This window comes from Parasteatoda tepidariorum, chromosome 7 (assembly GCF_982258835.1).
Source record: "Parasteatoda tepidariorum strain Cologne lab strain chromosome 7, Ptep-v5.0, whole genome shotgun sequence".
Taxonomy (NCBI): Eukaryota; Metazoa; Arthropoda; class Arachnida; order Araneae; family Theridiidae; genus Parasteatoda; species Parasteatoda tepidariorum.
In genome coordinates, this window is record NC_141761.1 from 3,463,193 (window position 1) to 3,473,522 (window position 10,330).

General features: G+C 32.4%; 3 protein-coding genes across 3 annotated transcripts; all 3 read left to right on the forward strand.

Moving 5' to 3' along the window:
* Positions 1-431: 431 nt before the first annotated feature.
* Positions 432-2,003, forward strand: LOC147806726 (uncharacterized). Its single transcript, XM_087168516.1, has one exon. It carries the CDS (start codon positions 432-434, stop codon positions 2,001-2,003), a length of 1,572 nt encoding a protein of 523 aa, XP_087024642.1.
* Positions 2,004-2,196: 193 nt separating this feature from the next.
* Positions 2,197-2,709, forward strand: LOC147806727 (uncharacterized). The gene has a single exon (XM_087168518.1). It carries the CDS (start codon positions 2,197-2,199, stop codon positions 2,707-2,709), a length of 513 nt encoding a protein of 170 aa, XP_087024644.1.
* Positions 2,710-2,712: 3 nt separating this feature from the next.
* LOC147806728 (uncharacterized) lies at positions 2,713-4,116 on the forward strand. Its single transcript, XM_087168519.1, has one exon. It carries the CDS (start codon positions 2,713-2,715, stop codon positions 4,114-4,116), a length of 1,404 nt encoding a protein of 467 aa, XP_087024645.1.
* Positions 4,117-10,330: the final 6,214 nt, after the last annotated feature.

The window sequence follows — 10,330 nt, forward strand, 5'->3', positions numbered from 1 at the left end:
AGAGAAGAACGAGCCTCAGATACAAGTGAGCAGAGACAAGCTAGGCAAGAAAGAGATCGAGATCACACTGCTCTAGATCGATCATTAGAAACGAGTGAACAGAGGCAAGCAAGGCAGCAAAGGAATCGAATTCGCGGGACACAGACAAGACGAACGATACATACTGATTTGAATTTGTGTGGTTTCAATTACAATCCCCTTTACAATTACAGTCTTCATCCAAGTGTAATTATTGGAAAAATGGATAAAAAGTGTACGCATTGTGGTGCTCTAAAATTTAAAAATGAAACACCAGGTATGTGCTGTGCAGGTGGAAAAGTAGAGTTACCAAACTTGCGTTCACCACCTGAACCATTACTTTAGTATCAGGTGAAACAAGTCAATCAAAAAATTTTTTGAAAAATATACGAAAGTACAATTCATGCTTCCAAATGACATCGTTCGGAGCAACGAATATTGTTAGCGCAAATTTTATGCCAACATTTAAAGTGCAAGGGCAAATTTATCACCATGCTGGATCACTACTACCCTTGCCAAATGCTGATCACAAATATCTTCAGATATATTTTATGGGAAATACTGACGAACAAATTAACAGACGGTGTCAACTGCATATGAGTACTAGACGAGAGATTGTCGCTGAATTACAAAATTTGCTTGAACAACATAATGAATTAGTTAAATTATTTAAAACCGCCATTGAACAAATGCCATCTGACGATTACAAAGTAATAATAAAAGCAGATAAAACACCTGTTGGTCAACATCAAAGAATATTCAACGCACCAACGATTGATGAAGTGGCAATTGTCATAGTTGAAGAATTTACTTCTCGCGACATAATTCTTCATCGTAGAAATGGTGAAGTCCAGAAAGTATCAGAAACGCATCGTTCATATGATGCATTACAATATCCCATTCTATTTTGGCAAGGAGAGGATGGATATCATTTTAATATTAATATGAGAAATCCTACAACTAATGTGGACATTAACAAAGAGGTCAGTGCTATGCATTATTATGCACATCGAATGATGATTCGTGAGAATGCTGATAATCATGTATTGAAATGCAGACAATTATTTCATCAATACATTGTTGACATGTATGCAAAAATAGAAAGTGAAAGACTCCTCTACATACAACTAAATCAAGTCAAATTGCGTTCTGAAGAGTACATCCATTTACGTGATGCAGTTGTAAATGATGGCAATCTCAGTGAAATTGGAAAAATAGTCATTTTACCATCCACACATACAGGCAGCCCAAGACACATGCATGAATATGCACAAGATGCAATGACGTATGTTCGTGCATATGGTCGTCCAGATTTTTTCATCACTTTTACATGCAACCCAGCATGGGATGAAATAAAGGAGCTTCTATTAACTGGACAATCGCCATCAGATCGTCATGATATTTCTGCACGTGTATTTAAACAAAAGTTAAAGTCCTTAATGGATTTTATTGTCAAACACCATGTATTTGGAGAGACGCGCTGTTGGATGTATTCCATTGAATGGCAAAAAAGAGGTTTACCACATGCGCATATTTTAATATGGATGATGGAAAAGATAACACCAAACAGAATTGATGAAATCATCTCTGCAGAAATACCAGACATTGAAATTGATAAAGATTTGCACGAAATTGTCTCAAAAAATATGATTCACGGTCCATGTGGCTCACTAAATAATAATTCACCATGCATGTCAGATGGAAAGTGCACAAAGCGGTATCCTAGAGAGTTACTTGCTGAAACTATTACAGGCAATGATGGATATCCACTCTATCGACGACGATCTACCGAAGATGGTGGAAAATCCATTAAACTAAAAGTACTCAACAATACTATTGATGTTGAAAATCGTTGGGTAGTACCATATTCTCCATTACTTCTAAAAACGTATTACGCGCACATAAATGTTGAGTACTGCAATTCAGTAAAAGCTATAAAATATATTTGCAAATATGTGAACAAAGGAAGCGATATGGCAGTGTAGGCACTGGAAAATACAACTGCTTCTAACGATGAAGTCACCCAATATCAACTGCTACATAAGTAGCAATGAGGCTGTATGGCGTATTTAATCATTTTCCATTCATGAGCGATATCCAACGGTTGTTCATTTAGCAGTACATCTTGAAAATGGACAGCGTGTGTATTTTACATCAGAAAATGTACGCGCAAGAGCAATGTCACCACCGCCAACAACATTAACTGAATTTTTCACATTATGTAGAAATGATACCTTTGCAAAGACACTACTGTACTCTGAAGTACCAACTTATTTTACGTGGAATACATCAACAAGAAAATTTCAGCGTCGTAAACAAGGTAGAGCAGTACAAGGACATCTAAATTTATATTCCACAGATGCATTGGGTCGTCTGTACACTGTACATCCAAATAACGCAGAATGCTTTTACCTGAGATTATTATTAATCAATGTTCGTGGACCAACATCTTTCCAAAAATTAAAAACAGTCAATGGCCATGTGTGCGCTACATTTCGTGAGGCTTGCCAGAAATTAAGTCTCTTAGAAAACGATGCTCATTGGGATATTTCACTCGCTGATGCTTCTGATACAGCTCAACCACCACAGATACGTACACTATTTTCCATCATATTAACTACATGTTTTCCGGCTAATCCAAAGGATCTTTGGGAAAAATATAAAGACTATATCAGTGAAGACATTTTGTAGCTCATGCGTAGAATAAATGCTAATCCCAACATTCATTTTACATCAAATAAATACAATGAAGCATTGATTTTAATTGAGAATGTATGTTTGACAATAGCCAACAAATCACTGACAGAATTGGGAATGATTGCTCCAAATAGATCTGGTAATGGCATTTTCGATCGTGATATACAACGAGAAACGCACTTCGATGTTAATGAATTACAAGCATTTGTTCGAATTAATCTGCCGAAACTGGTATTAGAACAACGAACAGCATATGACACAATTATAAATGCAATATCTAACAAGAGTTGTGGCTTATATTTCTTAGATGCACCTGGAGGTACTGGCAAAACGTTTGTCATTTCAATTATTCTGGCAACTATAAGATCACAAAATAATATTGCACTTGCTATTGCATCATCTGGTATTGCAGCAACTCTTTTAGACGGTGGTCGAACAGCACATTCAGCATTGAAATTGCCATTAAATGTGCAGGTAATCGAAACTCCAACATGTAATATTAGCAAAGATTCTGGGATGGGAAAAGTGCTAAGATCATGTCAGCTTATAATATGGGATGAATGCACTATGGCACACAAGAAATCATTGGAAGCACTCAATCGCACATTAAAAGATTTGAGAGGAAATGAGCTGCTCTTTGGTGGTGCACTCATTTTGCTAGCTGGTGATTTTAGACAAACTCTACCAATTATACCCCGTTCAACACCAGCAGATGAATTGAATGCATGTCTCAAATCATCAGTATTATGGCGGTATGTGGAGAAAATATCTTTAAAGATCAATATGCGTATTCAATTACAACAAGATGAATCTTCCGAACGATTTGCAATACAATTGCTAGACATTGGGAATGGTAAAATGGAAATGGACCAATCCACACACTGTATTACATTACCAGAAAACTTTTGTTACATTGTAAAATCCACTGATGAATTAATTGCAAAAGTTTTTCCAAATTTATCGCAGAATTATAAAAATAATCAATGGGTTAGTGAGCGTGCTATATTGGCAGCCAAAAACATTGATGTGAATTTAATAAACTGCAAAATTCAAAATGAAATACCTGATGAAGAAACAACATATAAATCCATAGATACTGTTGTCAATCAAGATGAATCAGTTAATTATCCAATAGAATTTTTAAATTCATTGGATCTACCAGGAATGCCACCGCATATTTTATCTTTGAAAATTGGTTCCCCAATCATCCTTCTACGAAATAGAAATTCACCACGACTATGCAATGGGACTAGGCTATCAGTAAAAAAATTGATGAATAACATAATTGAGGCAACCATTTTAAATGGAAAACACCAAGGAGAACATGAACTCATACCACGCATTCCCATGATACCAACGGATACTCCATTTGAATTCAAACGTCTACAGTTTCCTGTATGACTAGCCTTTGCAATGACCATTAACAAAGCACAGGGACAATCATTGCAAGTATGTGGATTGCATTTGATAAATCCATGCTTCACACATGGACAGCTGTACGTTGCGTGTTCACGAGTTGGAAAACCATCAAATTTATTTGTTCTTGCACCAGATGGGAAAACAAAAAAATATTGTATATTTACAAGTACTACTAAGATAAAGTTCACCATCAATCATCAAATATCCTTCATTTCATGATGTATTGTTTAATACCACAAGTGAAGAAACATGTTTATTCTACCATCAACTATGCATCTATGTTTTGTTATATTCAAGTGACATATATGTAGGGATAATTTTATTATTAATTTTCATTTTGATGTATTGTATAAATTTGATCATTAATCACAGCAACGTGTGAGCAGGTACAGCTAGTAAATAAATAAACTAAAATGATTTAACTAAAATTTAGTTTAACAGATCTGAGTGCTAAACTTTTCTAGAGAATTAAAAGTTTTCCTCTAATAATCCTATGTAAGTATTATTACTCATTCATAGTGTTTCGTGAAATTTTTATATTAATTGTGCATCTAAAGGAAGTTTTGTCAGGAAATTATAATGTTGCAGTTTTAAGTTAATTCAAAAAATGCATTATTTATGTTACTTAACTAGGTTGTCATGGTATAAATATACTAAATGTATTGAACCCAGTGTAAAAGAAAAGCTTAGCTAAAGCATTGATATCAATTTGTCAAAATAAATATCAATTATCAAAATGTGCCAACAATATATTTGATCAGAAATTTTCGTTTTTAAAAAAAAATTGCTGAAATCAAAGGACCATCTAAGCTTTTGGTTTTTATCACAACTAAACTTCATCCACAACAATTTAGAAATTCCAGAAAATGTCCTTTTCTTGATCTTTATAGCATTGAATAAACAACAGAGTGTTACTTAATTAATTGTAAGCTATTAGTTATTACATTATCAATTTCTCCACCTAACTGTTCTCCAAGTCATCATTTAGTACATTTTTTAAAATTTCCTTTATTTTCTGTACCAATGTAAAAGGGAAGAATATTAGAGCCAACATATTATACAATAGCCAAAATAAATATAAAATAGAAATAATAAACATATTTTCAAAATGCTGACAGGCATGTTTTGACAACTGAGCTAAAATATTTCACACTATATCTCACTCATTTTTTTTAACCACAAGCGGTAATATTTTAATATGTAAATGTGTATTGTTATTTTCGAATAAAAACAATTTTGTTTTATTATATGTTGAATGAAGATGATTAGATTGAGAAATAACTATCCTGTGGCAGCCATTGGGTTAAAGATTGACATTTATTTTTTAAGCAATGAATATATTCCTATTGTTTTGATAAGATTGTGATGTAATGGGTCACCCTAGCAAAGATTCAAGATCAAGCTAAAAGCAGGAAATGAATTTGTCCCTCAAATGCTTGAATCGTAATAGCATTGATACTACAGAGCAGTATATTAATTAAAAAAGGCAACGGCTTAAGCATCTAATGTAGATAATATTGAAGCAAGAATGCCCACTATCTTCAGAAATTAATCATTAGGGCATATTTTCTCTGTAGAGGTGGGTAGCCATGCTTTTTTGAGAGTCGGGTCTCTCATAGGAAGAGTAAGCTACAACTTCTAGTCAGACGATGGAAGGTAAGGGAATGTTCAAGTGATAGAAAGCAAGAGTGGTTTAGTCTTTGCCTTTTAAATCATACATATGTCATATGTTTTAAAGACACCTTTCTCACTACATTAAAGTGTCTACACTACGAAAAATGCTTACTTTACTTATTCGTAATTGCAATGAATTTCTCACTTCTGTTGATCGGTAACCATTGACCTCCTAAACAAAAGATTGCTGCCTTACGCTCTATTATTTATCAGGTTTCTGACATTTGCTCCAATCGTTATAAGCAGAAAGGAAAGCTTGTTTAGCCTAAAGCTCTATTGCTGTTGAGAGTGGATTTCCATTGATTATTATTTATTCCTTCAACAGAATATTGACCCAATAAGCTATCTAATTCTAACTAAAGTAAAATTAAAAGCAAAAAACTGCGAACTTTTATTTTTCTAATTTGGTTCGTTTGATTTTTCGTTAATTTGAGGAAAAAACTACAAATATGCTAAGAAAATATCGAAATAAGTTTTAAAAGTTATTAAAAAAACTTTCGAGAATTTCTTAATTTTTTCGCTAACTAATTTTTCGGAACACTTTTGATATTTGATATCTCCTCAGCACTCGACTGCTGAAAAAATTGAGTGGTGTGTGACAGGCACCCGCCGCAGGTTTGTGACAGGCATCCGCCACAGGTTTGTGACAGGCACCCGCCACAGGTTTGTGACAGGCACCCGCCCAGGTTTGTGACAGGCACCCGCCCAGGTTTGTGACAGGCAACCGCCACATCTACCTACCGACCATCATCCACCGACAGGCAACCGTCTTTTATTAATATTTACCATAATATCAATCATGTGCAGCCCTTCTCAAAGCTATTTAAGCCGATGAAGTAACTCATCTATTGCCTATTATTTTTTTAATTCGAAACAGTTATTTGATAGAACTATCAACGTAGCACACAAATGTTGAAACAGAAAACTTTTAAGAATTTCCCCTTTAAAGAAAGTTAAGGTGTATGTTTATAAGACAGTAACTTTTATTCAGGATATTTTCCAACACATACATTGATAAATAGTTATGCTATCCAATATATTGATGCTTTTGAGCTTTCTTTCCCAGACTGAGAAGAGAAATGGATCATTTCCATTTGTAAATGATTGGTTGCGTAAGCATATTCATCAGTTTGGTAGAATGCCGAGCAAAGTATGAAACGCGTTACAAGTCTTATGATATTTGTACAATATTACAGTGATAATATTATGAAAAAGTGTAGATATCTTGTTATTTGAGTATAGTAATTTTTTTTCTCAACTTCGCTTGATCGTATTCTGTTTTTGTATTTACAAAACATGTTACTTCAGTATTTATGCTGTCAAGCTAAAGAAAATGCAAAAATTATTTAAGGAGAGGCGAGAGAAAGCGTGAACACTTTCTATGTCAAATGTGGGATTTTAATTACAGACTATGTCAACCTTCATCTATCAAAAGGTACCTCTAAATAGAAACAAATTAACATGCCTTATATACTATTGATTTGGTATTTAATATTTGTAGTGGTAGTTATGCCACGTCAAGCACTTTAATTAAGATCTTTTTTGAGCAAGTAAGAGTCAGGATGTGTCTATTTCTAAAATGAAATAAATTGGGCTTGAATATTTCTACTCCTTAATTGAATGCCTATATGTTCCCAATATTCTTCCAAGGTGAAGAGTAAGAAACAATTACCATTATAATCAATATTGAGCTGTTAAGAGTTCACTTCACCAAAACTATTATAACTATAATTTGATATTCAACTGAATTTAGTAGAAGATAACAGGACTATTAAATTTCTTTAAGCTTCTCCACTGCCTGAACAAATACTATGATACAAGTGAATCTAGTGAATGCATATTTAGAAAATTGCAGCTTACAATTATTTAGAAATGAAAGAAAATGCTTCATCGAATAATATCAATATTTTGATCCATTAATAATGGATTAAAATATTGATGTTATTCGATGAAGAAAAATTTACGGAAGATACCATCTCCACCAGTCTAGTGTTTTAGTAAAAAAAGGCGTATATATCGCCCATTTATATGCTTAACAGCGAACAATTAAAAGCGGCTAAAAGGGTAACCAATTGCCATTAATGGAAGTAAATATTCCACCCTCTATAATCTACTTAAATCCAATAATAATTCTAAAAAAAGTATTATTTACTATGTGCTAAATCAAATTTATCTTTCTATGTTTAGTGCTAGCAGTTTTAAGAAAGACAAATGGAGCATCTGTATTAAGTATGCACATATAGACATTGTGTAACTTTCAGAGGTAATTCTCATGCCTATGACAGTGCAACTCTTTTTACACGGTAGCTTTTGATTATGTTGCTGATTAACAAGAAAAAAATGTCGATCATCCCCTTAGTCGAGCATTATCTTATTTTTATAATACATCTTAATAAAAGAAGTTATTTGCATACAGGATTCATTGCTCATAAAAACAAATGAGCTTTAATGTCCGATTTCTAATCAAGATGAATTTAAAAGATTTTATAAATGGAAGGGAATTAATCATACCATCCAAAAAATTGTCTAATTCAAAGTTTATAAAGTCGATTGTTTTACTTTATCCGAAAATCAGTCCCCGAATTTCTGAGAATTTGAGTAAATTCGAATTTAAAGTTGCTTTCTAGCCCGTAAACAAATAACTTAAATTAATAGTTAGGATATTTATCAAATTTTTTTTCAGTGCAAGTTGAATTGAAATGAAAGTATGGTTCCACAAGGTCCATCTTGCATATAATTATGCATAATACCCTTAAATTTCAACGAAAAGAACATGAAAAATTAGACCAAAAACGGGATGGTGAATGATCTTTCATCTCATTAAATAGCTGGAGGTCTAATCATAAATTTTCTGTTGTTAAAATCATTCAACGCTGCTCTTCATCTACCAACCCTTACTTCTAGAAATCTTTGCCACATTTTGAATGACTCTTATAATTTATTTAATGATATTTCTAGTATCCCACCCTTTTTCAAAGTTTGGAAATTTATCCGAATTTTATCTTTGGCACTCCAGGGTTCCAGATTAAATCCCTCATAGATGTTCATTAATGTCTTTCTTTTTTATTTATCTTCCTCTTCAGTTTACTTAAGGAAATCACTTCGTAAGTGATCACCTTTTTTTAACTTTTTCCTGTCATTTTCGTCTGCAGACACTGAGAAAGGATTTTGAAACTGTAACTGAAAACCATATTTGTACTTTACTTTTGTTTTATTAAGTTTTTTTTTACTCTACATAAAATAATGTCCTCCTTTAGAATAAAAATTTATTTATTACTAAGCATTAAAAAAAACTCAATGTAAAAATTCTGAGCATAAAACTTTTCTAGATCATAAAGATTTTTCATTGATGAAGAAATTCTATATGAGTAAATATTAGTGATACTTATAAAATCAATATAAAAACTACTCGAAACAATATCTAAAGGAAGTTTTGACAGGAAATTACAATGTACATTTATTATATTATGTAGAAATATGACATTATTAACTTTTATACTTCGTCTGTCATATATTAAAATACAGAATGCATTGAACCCAATATAAAATGAAAGTCTAGATAAAGCACTGGCATCCACTCGTCAACATAAACTTCAAAAACTCGCAATCAACGCTATGCTCTTAAGCAATTTTTTTTTATTTAAGCTTGATGAAAACAAAGAACAATTTAAGCTTTTATGTTGGATACCGCTTGTCACAACAAAACTACATCCACAGCATCTGAGAAGTTTCCAGATTATATATATCCACTTTTTTCTCTTTAAAACTATAAAATTAACAACAAAATTTTACTTTATCAGCTCTGGGATATTGGTAATTATAATGTATATCAATTACTGTTTTTTTTCTTCCTGTTTCACTCAATTTGAAGAAAAGGAATATTAGAGTCAACTTATCATTCAGTGCTGGAGCAATAATTCAGAAAAGAATTGAAATTAATGTAAAAAAGAACTATTAAATTTATTTATAAAATGTTGACAGGCTTGTTCTGATTTTTTCAACCAGAATAATTTACTTTTTCTTTTTAGCCCCATGTAGTTATATTTAATACTGTATTATATATTTTGTTTTCATTTAATAAAATTATTTTTGTTTTATTTTATGTTGGTTGAAATTTATTGTGGAATCTAGAGTGGCTATACTAATGGCCAGTCAGTACGTTAAAAAGTTATAATGATTATTTTGAAGCAATGAATCTAGTCCTATTGTTTTGAAAAAAATTGAAAAGAATGTAGGGCCACCGAGAAGAGACTCAAGATCAGGATAATAACAGCCAAAGAGTTTGTTTCTCCTTTTTGAATCGTGTACAAAACAAATCAAAAGTATGACTTAATATTAGCTGATATGCATCTTAGTAAAAAAGAATATAAAACAGTCTAATGCATATCATTTTCATGCTAGTATGTCCACTAGATTCCTATAGATTATTCGAACATATTTTCACTTAATTCCACTAAGATGGAGATCTGTAAGATTGGACTGCACCTTTTGCCCAGTCGGTCTCTATGGGATTGCAAAACTG